At 38.4% G+C, this 20,983-nt stretch overlaps 4 protein-coding genes across 4 annotated transcripts; 3 read left to right on the top strand and 1 right to left on the bottom strand.

Annotated features, from left to right (window-relative positions):
• The first annotated feature begins 714 nt into the window (after nucleotides 1–714).
• On the top strand, nucleotides 715–1,754 carry LOC113678553 (heme-binding protein 2). Its single transcript, XM_027195447.2, has one exon. It carries the CDS (start codon nucleotides 925–927, stop codon nucleotides 1,543–1,545), a length of 621 nt encoding a protein of 206 aa, XP_027051248.2. The 5' UTR covers nucleotides 715–924; the 3' UTR covers nucleotides 1,546–1,754.
• Nucleotides 1,755–3,049: 1,295 nt separating this feature from the next.
• Nucleotides 3,050–6,256, bottom strand: LOC149036299 (E3 ubiquitin-protein ligase TRIM71-like). Its single transcript, XM_089189186.1, has one exon. It carries the CDS (start codon nucleotides 6,183–6,185, stop codon nucleotides 3,927–3,929), a length of 2,259 nt encoding a protein of 752 aa, XP_089045312.1. The 5' UTR covers nucleotides 6,186–6,256; the 3' UTR covers nucleotides 3,050–3,926.
• Nucleotides 6,257–16,473: 10,217 nt separating this feature from the next.
• On the top strand, nucleotides 16,474–18,164 carry LOC149036298 (uncharacterized). Its single transcript, XM_089188836.1, is given in 3 exon segments — nucleotides 16,474–16,518; nucleotides 16,741–17,261; nucleotides 17,791–18,164. Coding segments are annotated over 2 exon segments (789 nt in total). The 5' UTR covers nucleotides 16,474–16,518; nucleotides 16,741–16,846.
• A 210-nt stretch (nucleotides 18,165–18,374) lies between these two features.
• On the top strand, nucleotides 18,375–20,371 carry LOC149036297 (uncharacterized). The gene is made up of 2 exons (XM_089188835.1): nucleotides 18,375–19,784; nucleotides 20,235–20,371. The coding sequence occupies exons 1-2, from the start codon at nucleotides 18,423–18,425 to the stop codon at nucleotides 20,268–20,270; spliced, it is 1,398 nt and encodes a 465-aa protein (XP_089044961.1). The 5' UTR covers nucleotides 18,375–18,422; the 3' UTR covers nucleotides 20,271–20,371.
• Nucleotides 20,372–20,983: the final 612 nt, after the last annotated feature.

The following is a 20,983-nucleotide window of genomic DNA, read 5'->3' as shown; positions in this document are numbered from 1 at the left end:
CCATTAACACCTTTTTAAGGTTTTTAAAACCAATTATGACCACTAATTACATCGAAAAGTATAGCTGGAGTAAAAGAAATTTGCGCTAAATTCAACAGATCCTCTCATCTCACTCAGTAGGACTCTACTCTTTGTTGACACGATCAAAAACAAAATAAAGTTTTCTCTCATTTTTTATATTTTTTTTTCTGAATAATTTCTTCTCTTTCCTTATGAAGTTGAAGGAATTTATGGCCTCAGTTCCCCTTGGTGTTCAAAATTTTTTGCGTCCCCTTCCATAATGGAGACAAAGGAAAGCGCATTGTATTTTAGTCGTTAATTGCGCAAATAATATTTAGCAATAAATTATTTCTTTAAAACGGAATTAATAATTTAAAACACAGTTTTCGTGCTCGACTCAGATCCGAGAAATTCTTCTAAGAAATTACATGTTGTTTCGATTCAAAGGAATAAGCAATTAAAGCTTTATCATCGTTTATAAAGATCTCTAATTTTGGGAGTTCTCTTTATATACTTAAATATAGAAAAAAAATGCAAACATTAGTGTCGTTGGAACCTGAACTTGTATACGAAAATTGTATATAATCATATTAATTTCGTGTAACCATGCTTCTACTGCTCTGATGTTTTTTTGTGGTTTCTCAGAATTCCTCATTAAGTATTAAAGAAGAACAGTTTATTTGAGACGGGATCTTATTTATGAATATCATTTTCTCTGAGGTCTTGTTAGATGAAAGAGATTCAAGCGAGAACCTTTAGTTTGTATCAGTTCTGTTTAAATTACCTCAGCCGGTCACCTTTCGGAAGAACGTGATTGAGGTTTTTGTAGTAGTTGATTAGTGTATTGCGTGGTCAAAGCAAATCCCAGATTGTGAGAATTGTAAACAGTTGAGGGTTGCATCGCTTAAAAGAGGGTTGACAAGAATGGGGGTATGTCCATCAACGAATCCAATTGATGAAGAGGACGATGAGGGCGAAGAAACCTTTCGTAAACCTAAATACTACCGAGGGAGAGATGGTCCTAAGTTTCGCGTCATGAACTTCACGAAAGACTACGAGTATCGCCAGTATGAACATGCGACGTGGATTTCAGGGCGTATGGAAAAAATGGAAGTCAACAAGGCGCTCAGCAAAGGTGAAAAGACCCTCGCTCGCTATTTCAATGGGAGAAACGGGCCGGAAAAATTCATGGATTTGACCTGTCCGCTTAAACTGCGGATGGAATTCGGAGAAGACGGAGAATTGGGCGTCGGCGAGTTCGTCCTATCGTTGCATCTTCCGTATGAAAATTCACAGCGACCGCCAGCTCCAAGCGAAGGCGGCTTGTTTGTTCAAGATATGGCCAGGCATTTTGCTTACGTCTCAAGCTTTGAAGGCTTTGCTACCGAAGAGAAATGGCTGGAAGAAATCTTGACTTTAAAGAGAGTTTTAGACAATGAAGGAAAGAGGTACGATAAAGACGCGGTTTTCATTGCGAGGTATGAAAATCTTCTTCACTTGGGGAAGAAGAGAAACGAAATCATCTTCGTTGTTGCGAACGATTAAGCGAAGCTTAAAGGAGTTTAGTTTAGAATTGAACTCTAACTGAACTGGTAACTTTCGATTCTTTTTTTGAGATTTGTTGAGCAAATTTTGTTTCATGGAAATTTTTCAAAGCGTTTAAAAAATATTCATGAATTAACTTATGTTTTCTCTTTGACCACAGAGGGAAATAAATTGCCCTTAAACACAGGGGTGAGTATACTGTTACAGTCACTGATAGTTGAAATGTTTTTACTTGAACCAGTTTTAAGGGCCCTTGCATCTTCCATTGAAAAGAAAAAGACGTGATAAGACCTGAATTTTCGATGAATTTAATCATAAGACTCGAGATACCATTCAGACAGTACGTTAAGAGTCTATTTAAGGTGATTTGTTCATCACTGTTCCTTGTAAAGTCGGTTTCCATGGAAAGGCCTTGTTCAACCCGCCATTGGTTTGGTCAAAAATGTAAATACAAAGTTCAGTCAGTAAAGGTGCACTTAAAATCACCACAGAAATCGAACGAGACATTACAAACGACCCAAGGAACGAGGTCAGACCATAATTCAAAACCAGCTTTTAACGGATGACACGACCCCTTAGGGTGTTAATGTAGGAGTGATGACAGTTAGCACATGTGACTTGGAAAAATATCAGACGAGTTACATATGAGATTATTCTCCAGGCTGACAGACCTTCGTCAACATTCTGTGCGATTATCTGATGACGTTAATCAAAACACATTTTGACATTCAATCCTTCAGTGAACTGCTCCTGACTGACTGAATAAAATACTCGTCAAAAGGGAAGATGTTATTGAGAGCGAAAAATGAACAACTACCTTATAAAGAGTGCGGAACAATTCTGATCCCTTACAATGGAGAACTCGGTAGTGACATTTCCCTTGCTTTGGAAAAAGTCAATGGGAAGATAACTGACAAGGATGCAAGAAATTAGTTACCAGTAAAAAGTGTCTTATTATGCATACGAAATCCTAGATTGTGAGAAGGATAAACAGTATATCAGTTAGGGCTGAAATCAGTTAAAGAACGGACAAGAGAATATAAAGTGTTTATTCTCTTGGAACGAATTTAAACCCGATTAAAGTCGTGGATTTCAGCGCGCATCGGATGAAGCGGCCTCAACAGAGAGCTCGGCTGAGGTGTAAAGATCCTCGCTCGCTATTTCCATGGGTAAAATCTGGCTGGAAAAATTCAGGAAGCTGATCTGCCTGCTTAAACCTCTGATGTAAATCAGGGAAGAGTAAGAATTGGGCGTCGGTGAGTTTGTCCTATCGCTGCATCTTCCGCATGAAAATTCAAAGAGGCCGCTAGCTCCAAGCGAAGGTGGCTTGCTTATTCAACATATGGCCGTGCATTTTGATTATGTGTCGAGCATGCAATGTAATCGGCAATATCTGAGTAATTCTTTGAGCTTCGCTGCTACCTCAGAGAATTCTTATCAAGACTTAACAGTCAAGTTATGTAAAGCACAGTACTACTGAAATAATTCAACACATTGAAACAGATTCACATTTTCCTTGCTCTTTGACAACTTTAATGAATTTTTGTTTCTTTTTCAATAATGAATACACTATCATAATAATTTGTCACCTCTTTTTTTGCCTTCCCTAAAAAACTAGAATCTAAAGATTACAATGGTAGGATCCTTTCACGCGAATCGAAATAGAGAGAGAAAACCCTAGCTTTTCGTGACGTACCGCCTTAAAAGTTATCGTTTTTTATGCAAATACTGCAAGATTTACATGAATAAAACAATCAGGTCACAAACATTATTCATGCAGCCGTTCAACTGCACTTTGATGTGCAGTTTCGTGTAACTCTACACAGATACACAAGCATTATTCGTTTATAACAAGTAAACTGAAGGACGAGCCATTAGAAAAGAAAATAGCCAACAACAGAGGAAAAAGAAGATGTTGTCCATCTGAGCTCATGGAAAAACGACAAAAGCAACAAAGACAATTTGTAAATAAAATCTTAGCGAATTCGATTGAAAATGGCAATAACCAGTTTGCAGTTAACTTATTGTTTTTCTAACGGCCTCTCCCTGAAAGTTCAAAACGTGTCATTTTAATCTACATTTAATTAATTTTCATCTATTTAAGCAAAACAACCAAGCTAAGAGAACACTTTTCTTAGGTTTACCATGAGCTAGAGAAAAAAAGGGATATTATTTTCTCTTTTGTGATGGAAAACCTAGCGCACGGACTTGTAACTATACAATGAACAAAATGGAATCCACTGACTCAAAGTTCTACAATGTTCTTTTCACTGAGACTACGACGAGAAGCTCATCCGAGAAATGATTTGAAGATTAGGTGAAAACAATTTTTTTAGAAGTAATTTGTAGTCTGAATGTGATGGTAGATAAATTATCCACATTTACTCAAATATCTGAATGCAATTGTTCAACCAATCAGCTACAACTATCCTACCATCACTAAGAATTGCTGTAGATGTTGGACCCTTGAACTCTCCTGGCCCCCTCCCATGTTTTCCAAGCTTTGTTATAAACTTACCACTCAGTTCAAATACCTGAACTCTGCAATTGTTTGTGTCACAGACCATTAGGTGCCCTGCCTTGTTAACTGACAAAAAACCAGGTGAGTTTAACTCCCCATCCATGTTCCCCATATTTCCAAATTTGTACAAAAAGTTGCCATTTATATCAAACACTTTGATACAATTTTCACCAGCGTCTGACACTATTAGATATTTGTCATATTGAATACAGTGAAAAGGAGAAGTAAAACCCTCACCATCACCTTCACCAAGTGTATGCAAAAACTGGCCACTAGGAGAAAAGAGTTTTATAAGTTTGTTGCCCTGATCGGCAACAACAATGTTTCCATTCCTGTCAACAGATAAACCGAAAGCATCCCTCATCTGGTGATCAAGATTTCCTTCACCACCAAACTGGCTCAGGTACTCTCCCTGCTTATTAAACAATTGAACTCGGTGGTTAAGAGAGTCTACCACTATACTGCGACCATTCTTATCAAATGCTATCACAGCAGGCCAATTAAACTCTCCCTGTTTATCACCCTTCCTACCAAAATATCTTAAGTAAGTTCCATCACTACTGAATACCTGAACTCTGTGGTTATTACTATCAGTCACTGCAATTTCATCTCGTTCATTCACTGCCACTCCATATGGACCGTCTAGCATTCCAACAGACGAACCTTGTTGTCCAAAAGATAACACGTGTCTGAACTGTCTGGATTTCGGTTTAACGGGAAATGGACTGCCACTAATGTGTTCTTCATTTACTTTCACTGATACTTGGTATTTTCCTGTATCTTTAGGGAAATATCTGACTTTGTAGCTACCATCTTTCTCATCTTTGAATCGCACTTCCATCGCACAGTCATGGCCTTGCTGATTTTTTATTTCCACGGTTACACAGTCACGCTCATTGTAACATTGTTCTCCTTTTGTATTTCTTGTTGTTAATAAAAAGTTTGATTCAAGTCCAACGCTCGCTTCACTGATTCCTTTCCCTTCGGCTGTTGACTGATGAGCGCAAGTGTTAGTCACAAAAGTCTGAAATAAGCCGATGCCATCAGAGTTAAGACTGTCAAGCAACCTTTTGCTTTCTTTGAAACGGAATTGACGAAGACCTTCAAGGTCAGATGCAGTTTGTTTTCCAACATTGCTGACTTCTTCAGGTAAGACTGTATTCAGTGACTTATCTAACTGTGTAATTTCGACATTTGTACATCGTTTTAAAAGTATTTCAATTTTTGCGACTTCTGTTTCAAGCAGTTTGACTTGACGCATCATCCCACATTGTTGAGTTCGCACACATCCAAGCGATTCTGTAATTTGTTTTTCAGCTTTGATTAACATTTCCTTCTTCTTTGTTTCAATGAGTGCGGTCATGTTTTCGGCAAACCTGTGGATGTCTTGTTTCACAGCATCGCCTCGTGCTTCAATATGGTAACACTGTCTTTCAAGATCAGCGATTTCGTTTTTCTTGCGTTCAATGTTTTCCTTTTGTGTCTCGATCACAGACTTGACTTTTATCTTGCATTCACTTGCTGCTTCTTCTAGAACAATCTTAGCGTGACCATCATGGATTGTTACAACACACAAATTACAAATGGCAACATCACAGTCCTTGCAAAAGAACTTGAGTTCTTCATTTTCGTGATGCTTCTGTTGGCAAAATGCCGGCCGCTTTAACAAGTCCTCGATGTCTTGATCTTCAAAATCTTTCAAAGCAAGAACTCGATGCTCTTTATTCGCTTTGATTAAGTTATGCGCAATGATACACCCGTCACACCAGAACGCACAGCACTTAAAACAGTACGAACTGTGTCTGCTACTTTTGTCGCAGTTTGCACATTTCACTCCAGCAGTATGGCTTTTTTTTATCTCCAGCACATCTAACAAACTGTTAATACGAAAGCTTGTTGGGAGATCCTTAAGATTTTCACTGCTGGGAACTTTAACTTCTCTTCGGCATTCAGGGCATGTGATGATATCATGGCGGCCACTAATTCGTAGAATCCCGTTCAAGCAGTGAAGACAGAAACTGTGCAAACATGGCAGTATCTTTGGTTCAGTAAATGTGGTCATACACACAGAACAGCATACTTCTTCATGGAGATTGTCAAGCAAGGTTTTTATATCCATGATTGAGTACAACAGACTCAGGTACAGATATCAACTTCAAGCTGTCCCTCGCAAACCATCTTGATATCGATCATCATGTACACGACTTTCATAATGGCGGACAGCGCGAAAAAGCGAGAGTCCTGGATCGAGTTGAATGAAAACGAGGTCAGAAACGCGAACCTATCGCGTCGCGTCCCTCCTCGTTTGCGATGGCGAGTGCTTCGAATGTTTCAAATCCGACATTTCTAACGGAAAACGATATACCTGGCACTTCTCTTTTTGAAATAAAACCTGAGGAGTTAAAAATCTCAGAGCTTAAATTTTGGCTTAAATGTCGTGGAGACGCGGGAATAAGGTTGAAGACAAAAGCAGAGCTGGTGAAGCGAGTGAATGACTACATACGACCCTGGTTTCTGGGCCGAACAAGGTCAGAAACTGCTTTCTTATTACTTTGAACATTTTATTAGGTTTGCTTATGCAAAGCTTTTCAATTGAAATTGTCTGGCAAATAACAACAGTGACTGTGAAGTCTTGTGAACAGCTACATCTGGTTGACCCTGTAATCAACAGTTTTCCTGCAAAAGCTATTGTTATGACAGCTCTCCCTTACAATCTAGAGAGAGAAGAGATTTATAGGTAATTTATGGATTAATAATGGTAATTGAACTGAGTGGAGTGAAATTTGGGCTGAAATCATACGTGTGATCTCAAAATTGAATGAGCATGCAGTGCGAGTTCAATTTGAAATTACAAGTATGATTTCAGACAAAAATTGCCTAACGCAAGGTTCAGTTACCACTTTATTACATCCATTTTGAAATTGCCCAAAAACAGGACTTGGTCAGTTAAAATATTTTATTGATGCAGTACTGAGCTGGTTTGAAATTAAATTCATCTTCAATTCATCTTCAATTAAAAAATAAGAGTTTTGGAAACAATGGTTGCAAAATTTGCCACATGATACTCTTTGTCTTTCATTTTCCTGCAATTTGATTGGTTACCTTAAACAAGCCTTGAAATTTGATTAGTTGTTTTGTTTGTAGTGTAGCCTCCTCATTGGCTGGGGAAAAGATGTGATTTTAAGCAAAAAATGGTGCAATTCATGAATACATTGCACCAATTAGAGCAAATAAGATTACAGGGACCACCAGTGATTTCAAAATGGATGTAACAAAGTAATTAATTCATGCGTCACATGAATGTGATATTCACATTACTATTATGTTAGGTTGTGCATTACAACAGAATGCACACACTGCCCACATCAAATTTACAATTCCCATTTGATTTAGTGAAACAACTCTGTCCCAGATGTGAAAATTCTTAATCTTGTTAAAGGCAGGTTCAACATGTATCTGTAAACTTGCAACTTCTTGTGTTTTTACCAAGTCTTCTGCAGCCATCTGAGATGCTCCAAGAAAGGGTGGCAAATTTAAACTGACTCCCAAAGGCAACAAATCCTAAACTGTGAATCCCTTGTGAATCCCTGATCTGCCATAATGGAGTCTTTGTCATCAAATGGTAGATTTAAAAATCCACTCCTTCCAACAATTTCCTGATTGGAGATAGAACCTGTATACAGTTGGCTTCTGAATGTCACTGCTCCACCAGGAGAAATACCAAACAAACCTTTCAAAGTTGTGTGATTTTAGTAAGCACTGAAAAGTTCTCAATTCAACTGCAAGCTGCTTGGCATTTGACATCTAACCTTAGTACAGTCAATTATGACTATGATTTGTACTTTTCCTTAAAAGATCCAGGCATTGTATCGATTTCTTTTCTGTTGGGCCAAATATTTATTTGTCCAAACTTAAAGAACATAAATTTGACCTGTGGATGCTGATACATTCAATAATTGAACTAGATGGTCCTCTGGGAATCCTTGCCTTAGTCTACACATGACTATAAAAAATTCATCAAGGGGCCTGAAAGGTCTAGCTCTCCCCTTTTTTGTTAGCAATCTGCCCTCATTGTAATCAGACTCCGTGTTGTTGTCAGTTTTTGTCCGCCAGTAGGAAATGATCAAGATACTCAAAAACAGCCATTAAAGTGTCCCAGCTTTGAAAGCCAGTATGACAAGCAGCATTGGAATCTTTTGACTTACAGTTTTCAAAGTTAAACAATCTTTTATTAAGAGTATCCCGTTGCTGCTGGGTATCTTGCAGTTGGCACTTAAGTTCCTCAATTTTCTGTTCGATTTTATGAATCTTGTTATTGTCGTCAATAATTTCTCTCAATTTTCATGATGCACTTCTCAAAGCTGTCAGTTCGAAGTTTCTTTCCACTGGCTCCTTTCCTTTGCGTGATGTTCGAATCCATGAAAACACAGAAGGGACAGCTCCATCTCTCAATTCATTTTTGCCAGCAAGACATTTCTAATATATTTCCTGAAATGCAGAGGAGGCACTTCTTCTTAATGAGTTCTTGGTTGGAAATTAAAAATAAGACTCTTGTCCCATTGTCTTTCCGTTAGCATTTCTTTGTACATTCTGGAACACAACAATGGGTCAGCATTTCCTCTTCTTGAAAATAATTTGACTGAATTGAGTCAAAACAGATAACCTATTCAACCTTAATTGACCTTTTGTTTACAGTGCCGTCCTTAAGAGGGGCCTTTCTGACCTCGGTTTCATGTTTAAGTAATTACCAGTCTTGTGTACCATCATACATGTACATTTAATACCCATTAATCGGATGGGTGTGTTATAAACAAGTGAATTATGGTATACTTAATGATACACACATAAGGGTGCCATATTAATTTGAGTATGTACAATTTGAATTTCTACAATCCTATCAACTTGAGTTAGGACAGTCCTCAACCAACTCATCCCCCCTGCTCCCCCTACTTTTCCCCCCTAAAAATTACCCTGTGAAAGCCTTCTACAAGAATGCTCCACTTAATTCTTTGGGAAACATATGTAATTTTATTACATGCCCAGAGTGCAACTTTGTCCAACACAGCTTAGGAAACAGTTTCCAAAACAGAACTTTATCAGCTCAAAATTATACTGTTCTCTTCTCTCCTCTGTACTCAGCCTTGTTTTCAGATTATCAACTGAGCAGTAACTCATATTCTGAGTTATTGATTGCACATGAGTAAATGGAAACTACTGCTCACAATTACCAGGAACAAGCTTTGTGTTTTTCAACAGACTTCTCAGTAAATTAAACAAAGATATAAAAATTATTTACCAAAATCCAGCCTGTCACAAGGATTCCTTTTTAATAATACAATAAGTAGGTCTTTCAAGTGATTTGAAGTACCAGCTGGTATACTAAGGTTACGAAAAAATAATAATATTTAATTTAATATTCATGGATGAAATAAGACTCAGTATTGATAAAGAATGAAATAAATATGATATCGTCCACTAGTATGCTGATCAGATTCTGCTGTATCTAACAAACAAGCAGGCACAGAAGTACTTTTTAGGTCAAGATGTAAGAAATATTGTCAGCATGCCATTTAGCTACTCACTTATTTGCTCTTTTCATAAAACTTCTTTAACTGCTGAGGCGGTTTGCCTGGAAAATGACAAAATCAAAAGTAAAGTTGATATTCATCTTATGTAACATTAACAAAGTTTGTCACAATAGGTTTTTAATGTCATGGCATATATTTAAGGGCACCTGAAAGGGGACTTTACTAGTAAGACACTGGTAAACAATTGTCCCAACACCCCAGAGATCAGCTTTGACATCATATCCTTCAGACATTATAACTTCAGGAGCCTTGAATGACAAGAAAGGAAAATAAACGTGGTAAATGAATATATCCTAAGTGTGATATTTAATTGGAATTTTGACCACCTCAATCTGTAATATTGAAATATAGAACAAAAAATTTCATAAACACAGAGTTCTACCAACAATTGCTGACTATGTAGTTTAATTTGTTTTATTTCTTTGAGTCTCTGCTTATTTTCAAATACATGTAATGACAAATTAGAAGAATTCTGTGGTCCAAAATGGCAGCAATATTATTTTAAATTAACCATTTCCACTCACAAAGACTTTCACCACCACTTATTTATTTAAGGGTGAAACGGTATTTCTAAATAGCTCCCAAAGAAACACATAACAGTAAAATTCATGCAACTCAGGAATTCAAAATATCTCAACAGTTTACACAAACTGTGTACATAGGTAGGAGAGCCACATAAAGTAGCTGCCATCATTTCACCAGGGAGAAATCTTGCAAACCCAAAGTCCACTAAAATAACTAAAATAGAGTAAGTAAAATAATGGTACCTGTACATTTATACAAAAAGTAGATACCTCAGACCTCTGCCACTGCCAGTCCCAAATCCAAATAAGAAGAGGAAGTGAGGAGGCTAGTAACTCTATGTTGTGAAAAGCATTTCATTACAGAATACTGCAAGAATTTAAGACATTGTGGCTTATCTCAGAGAAAGTTCCCTATGAAGAAGGTTGTCACCATGAGGTTAATGACTGAAGTTGAATTGAGGCAAGATGAAGAGTCAATCTCATGACAGACACCTGGAGAGCCCTTATTGATGCTATTTAGACCCAATGAGACATGGAGAGCAATAGCCTGTGTACATCTGCCCCCTACCCTGCAAATAAAAATAGGGAAGGGGCTCCTTCCCGATTAGAATTTGGAGGGAAGGGGTGGCTGTTAACAGGCTAGGAAAGCAACACCCATGCATGAGTGACACATCTTGTTTGGGTGTTAATGTAGGAGTGATGATCAATAGCAGACATTACTTGGACAAATATCAGATGAGTCACATATAAAATTATTCTCCGGGGTGACAGAACTTTGACAACATTCTGTGCGATTATCTGATGATGTTGACCAAAACAAATTGTCACATTGAATCCTTCAGTGAACTAATCCTGACTGACTGAATAAAACACTCATCAAAAGGGGAGATGTAACTGAGAGTGAAAAGTGAACAACTACCTCATAAAGAATGCAGGACAATCCTGATTCCTTTTAAGGTAAGGTAACTAACAAGGATGTAGGAAATTTTACATCAAACATTAGAAAAAAATACCATCCTAATCCCACACCCCGTGATTAAGGTTACCTGGAAGTTACTAGTAAATAGGACCAAAAGGTGTCTTCTTATGCATGCAAAATCTAGATTGTAAACAATATGACAGTTCGTAGTGACATCCGTCTAAGAACAACAAGAGAATATGGTAGTATTTCTTCTCTTGCAGAACATATTTTAACCCAATTAAAGTTGTGGATTTCAGCGCACATTGAACAATTGACCTCAACAAAGCACTTAGCAGAGGTGTAAAGATCCTTGCTTGTTATTAGCATGGAAAAATTTGGCTGGAAAAATTAAGGAAGCTGATCTGTCTTCTTAAACTTCTGATGTAATTCAGAAAAGAGTAAGAATTGGGTGTTGGTGAGCTCATCCTATCACTGAATCTTCCCTTCGAAAATTGTGATGGGTTTTTGCACACAACGGAACTCTGGCAGAAGGTACAACAACGAGGTAAAAATAGCTCTAGAGAGACAACCCAGCAGCAGGAATGGAAACTTGTCACGATTTCCTGGTGCACAGCCATCTACTTAAAGCGAGCTTTAACAGACATCAAGGATAAGACAGCGTATTGGTTCCACAGTAGATTTTATTACTAGGTCAGGCCAACAACTGACACTGCTGACACTCAACTTCTTTATCAATTTAATAAAAAGCTTAACAAAGTACTTGCTTAAATCTGAACTGGTGTGAGGTTCCATTTTTCTCTAAATTTGCAATATTTAATAGTATAACAAAAGAAGTGGAAAAGGTGTATTTGAAGTAAAATGATTTCTACTTAAATATTCCGTCTGTCAAAATAGTCCATTTTACAGTTGTGTGATTGGTTGCCAAGCCTTTGAACAGGAATGAGGCTAAGGGTGACCTTGTTATGATACAAACCTTGCTGCTTTTCAAATGTAAATTACTTTGTTATCATGCTAACTAGATACTGGTCTCTAGCACAGGAAGGTCACCTTCAGCCTCACTCCAAATCAAAGGCTTGGCAACTAAGTACACAACTGTAAAATGACCTATTAAGGAAGAGGATACAACAAACTCTAGGCCATTAAAAATAGGAAACTAAGGTGAGAATTCAAGATAGGTATATTTAAAATATATCTATCTTAATCACAGTAGAGCAGCTTAGGAAATAAAAGTGGAAAAGCAATTTAAAATTTCTGCTTATACTTACATTTAAAAATTTCACTAGTAATGGTCAACAAAAGTACTGACATGCAGGTGTACCATGAAAGCAAGTACCAAAGCAAAACTTTTAGTTTACTATTCAAAAACTATTGTGGCTTTATATATATATATATATATATATTTTTTTTTTTTCTTTTTTTTTTTTTGACTTACTAGAATGACAGAACTTGAATAACCTCCAATGATTAAATATAAACAGTACATATGTCCAAAAACCCACAAAAAACCCTAACTTTAATTGTTATAATGAATTAAAACAATACAATATTTTGGCTATAAATTGCACAATAGTAGAATAATCTGGAAAGAACCCATTCATTCATCATTTTTTACAGCTCAGCCAGTTGCATCAAAGAATGAACAAAATACAAGAACTAGATTAAAACTGGAAAAATAAACTTGAATTGCAATAAAACTTGAACTACATGCCTGAAAAAATACTAAACATTGTCTGAAACTAAAATTCATAACATTTTTCTCTAACAAAATTCAAAGTGGACAGCTCCAAGCCAAGGTGGCTTGTTTATTCAACATATGGCTGAGCATTTTGCTTACTTTTTGTATGTGTCGAGCTTGCAATATGATCGGCAACATCTGAGTCATTCTTTGAACTTGGCCGCTACCTTGCGTTAGAGAATTCTTATCAAACTCAACACTCCATTTTTGTACCTATTTTAAAGCTTCAGTTTTTTCAGCAAACACTGCCAGATCGACATGCATTAAACAATCACATCACAACATTCAGTTCAACTGCACTATGACATATAGCTTTGTGTAACTCTACACTGATACACCAGCATTATTCATATATAGCAAGTGAACTGAAGGATGAGCCATCAGAAAAGAAATTAACCAACAACAAAGGAAAAATGAAAGCGTTGTCCATCTGACCTCATTAAAAAAAAAAACAAAAGCAAAAAGAGAATTTGTGAATGAAATCTTGACAAATTTGATTGAAAATTGCAATAACAAGTTTGCAGTTGACTGATTGGTTTTCTAATGGCCTCACCCTACAAGTTCAAAAACCTGTCATTTTAATCTACATTAGATTCATTTCCATTTATTTAGGCAAAACAACCAAGCTAAGAAAATCTTTTTCTTGGGACTACTGTGAGCAAGAAAAAAGAGGGACATTTTCTCTGCATTGATGGAAAACCTAAAGTGCGAACCAATGACAATACAATGAACAAAATGGAATTCACGGACTCAAAGTTTTAAGATGTTCTTTTCACTGAGACTATAATGAGAAGCTAATTCAGGAAATGATTTCAAGATTAGTTCAAAACAAGACAAATCATCCACATTTACTCAAATATCTGAATGCGATTATTAAAGCAATCAGCCACAACTATCTTCCCATCACTAAGAACTGCTGCAGATGTTGGATGCTGGAACTCTCCTGAGCAAAACAATTTGTATGATTCAATGAACACTCCATAATTAGTAGTAGTTACTCATACATAAACCTCCCACCCCTCTCTGCGTACTGATAGTTCGTCCTCCACCCCTCCCTCAGTAACAACAGTCTTCCTACCATCCCTCCCTGAATTTCTGATAGACTGCATCCCACCGACCCCTGAGTGCTAATGGTCAGCCTCCCCCCTCCTCCCAAAAAAAAATAGTCCAAAAGAAAAGGTAAAAAATGGTCCAAAAAATGGTGCAGTCCATATTTTACCCTCTGCCTAGGGGCGTAGGGTAAAATATGGACTATTTTTTTTATGGGGAGGGGGAGGCAAAACATTACTTCTTAGGGATGGGTGGGATGCAGTCTCTCAGTTCTCAGGGAGGGATGGTAGGCAGACTGTTACTACTAGTGGAGAAAGAAGTACTACTGCGCAGGGAGGGGTGAGAAGTTGATATACTGGTAACTGCTACTGACTTATGGATTGTTCATTGAAACACAAATTATTTTGAGCAGCTTTTCGACTGATTATTTGTATGTCAAAATTTTGCGCTGGGCCGTAACGTTTCTTTAATCTTTTGTCATGCGAATGCGAAACTGGCACTTAAACACTGGACTATAATTGTCAATGAAAATATCACCAATTCCATTCCTGTTTTCGATCCTCCACTAAGATATAAGATATGCGTTGTGCCTGTTAGGTCGACTTGTGCCAGTGCAAAGTGATACCGACGGGTTAGCATGAATCATCTTTCAGTTACCTCACGTTTCCCTTTAGTATGTGACAAAAAAAGCGAAGGAAAGCGCGATGTCTTTATAATGGTTTCACAACACGGGGTGCAGTTAATCCAGCTGTCAATGAAACTCTCCTGACATATCCAAGCTACACACAATAAAATTTTCCGGGCAGAATCGGTCACATTTACTGACTTCTACGTTTTGCCGACGGAAAATATCGGTAAGCAACAGTAGTCACTGTACTTCCACTTAGCGGGTTACGTAGGTTTTTACACAAGAAGTGATTGGCAGCGGCCCGGGCAAATTGGAAAACAAACGCAGGGGAGTCGCCGCGATTCCTCGGCGAGGAATACCTGGTCGCTATTTCCGGTGTAGGTGATTAACTCCTTTGTTTGCGAAACAGATGAAATCGATATTTGCGCTTTCCCATCTTTCCCATATTACAAGTAAAGCAGTTCTTTTGCTCGATTCGAAAATATGGATTCCTCTTCGAAATCGTACGCTGATGCGGTAAGGGGACAGAAGACAAACAGTTGGTGGAGGAAGTACTAGGCAGAGGACGAGGAGGAGGCAATGTTAATTTCCATTCAAAAATCACGGGAAATCGTAAAGGTAACTGTTGTCTCATTACTGCTTGATATGTTATTTAAGGGCAAATCCAGGGAGGGGCAATCTGTTGGGCTAAGGATGGCTTTTTCAATCTGTTCATTAAAAAATGACAAGTAGTCTGCTTGTGTAGGTGGATAGTTCAGACGATGAAGAACCCACTTCGGGATTCTGCTGCAAGTACAAAAAGGAGGACAAGCGTGTAAGTATTTTCGGGTAAGTATTTTCGGGCTGCGTTTAAAATAACCTGTGCAAGTTGGCACGAACCTTTCAGTGAAATGGCACAAACCATATAGGAAATGTTATGAGCAATTTGCGATGTTATTCGTCGTGATGCAGAAGTAACCGCTGAGTCTCCTGTTCTTGGGGATTGTTTTAATGGTAAAATGTTCTTATCGTTGTCAAAATTTTACTTGACAGAACTCGAATTGTTTAAGTGGACTGTTAACGCGAAAACCAAGGCTTGCGTAGATTGCCAGATCTCGCGCTCCGATCACGATCGTGAAAATAAGAGCACGTGAGAAGGATCTATTTTCACGGGCGACAAAAATTTTTGTCAGGTAATTTGGAACTTTGAATCCTGAAAATTGAAATTTGAATCTTTTGGCATTCGACGGCTTACAATGGGCCAATGTTACCCCATTTAAGCCTGCACTGTTATATTAGCCACGCGCTTCGGTTCATCTGTTAACAATACATTTTTCAGTATCTGGAAGCAGAGGGCTTTGAAGTTAAATTAACTTGGAAAAATATTTGATTGGTAGAAAATCCCGGGAGCGTAATATAAAATAATTTGATTTATAAAACGCAACATGCACTGTGAAGAGGAGTCCTCAGTTCTTCCTTTAGGTTGTTTTCCGTATAGAGAAGTAGGCCTCTTGCAAAAAGAAAATTGGTTGGGTCCTCCGCTAGTGCTTGTTTCCTGAATTTGAGGTCATATTCTCTTCTAGCATGATGACAACTGTGACAAGACTACAGGCAAAATACCTCATGAGAAAACCGCTGTGGTTGAGAAAGTAGACTTGACGCTCATTGATTCGCCAGTCAAAAGGTAACACTGGTGGCCAATATTATTGGTGCCCTCCTTTACGTTTCCGTACAATATATTTTATTATCAAGAGAATGGGCTTTTTTGTGCTTGTATTAATCGAAACTCGACGGTCGTTTCCTCGAGCAAGTTTTCCGGTGGCCAATGCGACCTGAACTTTCAATTAACAAAAGTTACAATCAAGAATACTGCTCTCGACTTTCGACTGGAGTATTTAAATTATTTCATAAAATTCAAACAATCATACCTAACAATAAATCAGTCTGATTTTTTTTTCTTATCAAGGGTGTGTGTGACGGGCGACAGCGATGAGTGCCTTTTCAAACCAGTCTTTGCATCAGAAAAGTGAGTCACTCAAATATATATACCATAAAATTTCCGTGGTAACAGTGGAGTCATTGAACGTGTTTACGAACAATTAACTCTGAAGGGTATATTTTAATTGTCTGATTATTTCAATACGATGTCGGTGAACGATCACCACACCTTGCACGAAACGTTAGAGAATTTTGCTCTCTCGGTGTGGCGTTTGAGAAACCTATGAAATTTTTTTACTGTCTTCCATAGAGATGTGACTGAAAAGGTAAATAAGAAAGTGCTGACACACCAGTTGAACGACTCCAGCGATAGCAGTGAAGACGAACAAGGAACTGATTACTTGAGCGACGACCCAATGGTTCCCATCTACCGACAGGGATTGCGTAAGGGTTTGGCTTCCAAGAAAGTGGTAGATATCCTCTTCCATCCGCCTCGAGAACTTGTTGCACGTACTGTTCCTTCCACTATCTCCGAAAATTCTGTCTTTGTGGTGGAAATATCTGCCCCACACATAATGCACTTTAAAAATGTTCTGGCTGACGACCTTGGTGCATGGAATCCAACTGGGACGAAACAGCACTGTATTATAGTATGATATACTATATAGTATATAGTATGATACTACCGTGCTTCCACCAAGAGGAATCCTGTTCGTAAGGCTTCCCAATCAGAATATGATGATCATGAGGCACAGGTCTATAAATGCACGAGAAGCTTCTACAGGAATGAATCCTCCCCCGATTTGCATAGGATTTTCATTTATCTGACAGGTAAGACTATTTTAACAAATAAATAACAGTGAGGTCCTTATGGAAAAATCTCAAATGGAGGCCTAGCGGTATTAACCTAGCGATAGCGAGGTCATTACTACAATGCCTCAGTTTAAGAGGTTCCTGCTACAATGAATAAACAGTTGAGGTTAGTAAGACATTTGTAACATGGATAATGAAAAAAGCTTCCTAAGAAAGAGAAAGTCAATTCAAACCCAGGGTCAAACTGCTCAAGTGAAATAAGTAAACTATGGCGTGCTCCGAAAAGTGGTGTGTGGCCAAAAATAGGAAACAAAATTATTGACAAAAACAAAACAAAACAAAATTTTTCTTTATTCGAGTGAAAAACGTCCATCTTCAAAACCTCACCGTAAAAAAATTTACGTCCTCATTAGTCACAATGTAACAAATCTGACCAGCAAAAGGGGGTTTTAATCAATACAGCATATCACACCAGTGCACAACATCTGGTTACCAAGTGCATTCAAATATCAAAACCTTTATTAATTTTCATCTTCTCCTTTTTCAGTTTCCAACGGAACGATTCACGATTTTGCTCTTCTGCAATATGTTTTTGATGATAATGAACACGAAGTTAAAGTTAAACCACATGGCAATTCTAAAAGTCTTTCCAAAGAGTATTACCGCACTTCGCATACTACCATGGAGCGGTTAAAAGAGCTCGCGAAATCTGACCCTCCCAAGACGGTGTTTTTCAAGAGTATCGAAGAAAAGGAAACAATTTCAGACTTTAGAAACGCAGCTAGCCATGCCGGAGATGTACAACAGATAAAGAACATAAAAAAAACCATGGAAGAGCAACCTGGGGACTCTACACTCGAGCTGATAGACATGCGAAGCAAGGAAACAGAGACAAAGAGAACGCCTTCGTCCGTAAAGTAGAGACCTCGTCAGATCCTTGTGTTGTCCTAACCACTGACCAGCAACTTAAGGACGTGGAAAGATTTTTCACAAATCCTAGCCAGTTCAGTATTTTAGGAGTCGATCCCACTTTCAATTTTTGGAGACTATGATGTGACTCTTACTACATACAGGCATCTCCTTCTCAGAACCAAAGAAGACAAGAATCCAGTCCGGATTGGACCAACCCTAGTTCACCACAGAAAAGAACCATCCAGATATTACGAGCTCTCGTCTACCATGATAAAGCTAAATGCAAAAACCCAAAATGTTCTAGTATATGGTACTGACGGAGAAAAGGCATTGGGTGAGGGTTTCGGTAGACCTCTCCCTTATGCCCAGCATTTACTCTGTGACCTGCATATGAAAGAAAACATAGTGTCAAAAATGAATGAACTTGGAATACGGGGCAAACCATCAGAAGTCATTCTAAGTGACATCTTCGGAAGAGATATTGGTTGTAAGAGGGTTCCTGGTCTTATAGACTCGGAAAGCCTCGCCCAGTTCATGACCAATCTGGAAAAAATGAAGGAGGAGTGGCTTTCCTTACACCCACTCTCAGAGCGCTTTGTTACTTACTTTTGTAAGTATAAAGCGGAAATTATAAGGCAAACGATGACAGCTGAATTGAGATCCATGGCTGGTTTAGGCTGGCCACCAGGTGTATACGATCAGAACGGAAATGAATGCATGAACTCGGTTCTACAAAGAGAGAAACAACTTACAAGGAAAAGGAAGCTTTCTATTCCCGAATTTGCCAGGTTGCTGCAGACGGTGGTGAAAAGACAGAGAACAGAGGAGGATTTAGCATTTATTGGGCTCGGAGAGCTAAAAATGGACAAAAATTACGAGGAAGAGGGAATGAAGGAGTCTGTCTTTTACAGGAAGACGAGAGCGCAACAAGAAGTGGCGCTCAAAAAATTTCACAATCTCCCAGTAAAGACAGTTGACATAATTCCTTTCGACCTGGAAAACACAAATGAAGGGGACACAATGTCACCATTGAGTTTGCCTCTAGAAGATTTTGGCATTATCCGGGTTTCCTTCAGTATTCTAGCACGTATGTACCATCGTGCATCTTTGATTTTGGCGCGCAAAGAAGAAAATATCCATCCCGATCCTGGAAGAGGGGACAATTTGCCACGTTATGTGGCAAACGAGGCAATTGATGCTCCATCGTATGCAGTTTGCAAGAAGCGCACCGTGCGACGTGGAACATATTATGTGTGCAGCGGCACTTGTATCGATTTTAAAGCGTATGACATTTGTGCTCATACTTTAGCTGTGGCTGAAATGGGTCGTTCATTGACTGAGTTCGTTCATTGTTACAAGACAACGAACCAAAGGCCTCCTAACGTGGATGCCTTGATTCACATGGACCTCCCTCCTGGACGTGAGTCAAAAAAGACCAAGGCAACACAAAGAAGGAAAGGTGCTACAAATAAAAAAAGAAAGGAAGTTGTGGAGAGTTACACTAACACCTCTCCAACTGACCAGTCAGCATCGAATCCGGCGTCGACTTTAGTAAGATCCTCAGGAAACAGAGGCACAGAGAAGGAAGCAGAGAAGACAACAACACAAAAAGACACAGAAGAGCCTCAGGTATGTATATATTGTAAGGATCATTCACAGTTAATACAGGGTGTAATGCGTGATTCTGTTATCTCGGGTTTTAGATCGGTGAAAGGTTTCAAATATTTTTGTGTGATTATGCTGCCAACCGTTTGATTTTTATATCGACTATGATCATGGTAAAGTCCCGCTATATGTTAGCTCCGTGCAAGTCGTTCTATTTCACTAACTGGTGAGCTAATTGGGTTGAACGAAATAAAAACTCTATCAAATAAAGCTTGTAGTGATAATGCGCGGCAAGTCGAAAAAAACAGTCCTCCTAATCACAGAACCTTTCATTTGTAGAAATGGCCTGCAGGACATAAGGTTTATAAGGATTTAGCATCTGGCGAGACCGTCGGCTCGTTGCATAACTCCCACGCAGCCACCGACTAATCTTGGCTGTTAACTAAAATGCCATTAATTTTATTCTATCTGCAGAATAATAGCCCCAACACATCAACGCCGGCAGTTTAAGAAGGTAGTTTCCAGTTGAGCCTTCTTAAAAGATGCAGCCCTCTGGTAAGAAGGTGTAAGGGTGTAAGGGTGTCTTGAAACTAAGGCGTGGTGAAGACTTTCTTATTCCCAACCCACCAGAAGACCTCGTCATAATGGAGAGCAAAAGACTGGACGATTAGGAAACGTATACTTTCATTGTAAGGTTGAGTGCGTCCAAAAACTGCAGCCCCAATTTATTCCCTTCTTGGTGATCATTTCGGCGGCAGTTAAGCGTGAATTACTCGAAGTTCATCGAAATCATATACAGAAAGAGCTAGGTCTCTAGAGTACATATGGGGGAAAAAAATGCCAAATTCAGGAAATGATAAATTCTCACCATTTATTAATATGTGACTGTCACTGTTTTGTTTGATGACATACAATCACAACAAAAGGTGCTATAACATGTGTAGACAGAAAAGTTACCGTTGCCCATTTCCGCACAGCCCGCACACCCCGCACGCTTAAAACTTTATTTGTACAATTTGGTTTTTCCTATTAGTGCATAATATTTTGATTTGGCCTGCAGTTAGCAAAAACTTATCGAACTCTGACTGTTTCAGAAATTGGAAAGTTTTCTCTCGAGTCTTTGCGAAATGTCGAAGTCGTTTTGTCATTGTCTCTGAGAGGGCTTACTGTAATATTTGCGAAACGGAACAAAATGAAAACGTGTTATTTGTGAGATTAATTTA

This window comes from Pocillopora damicornis, chromosome 12 (genome assembly GCF_964200805.1).
Source record: "Pocillopora damicornis chromosome 12, jaPocDami1.2, whole genome shotgun sequence".
Classification (NCBI taxonomy): Eukaryota; Metazoa; Cnidaria; class Anthozoa; order Scleractinia; family Pocilloporidae; genus Pocillopora; species Pocillopora damicornis.
The sequence above is the reverse complement of the archived record's forward strand: the minus strand, read 5'-3'. Positions and strand labels throughout refer to the sequence as shown.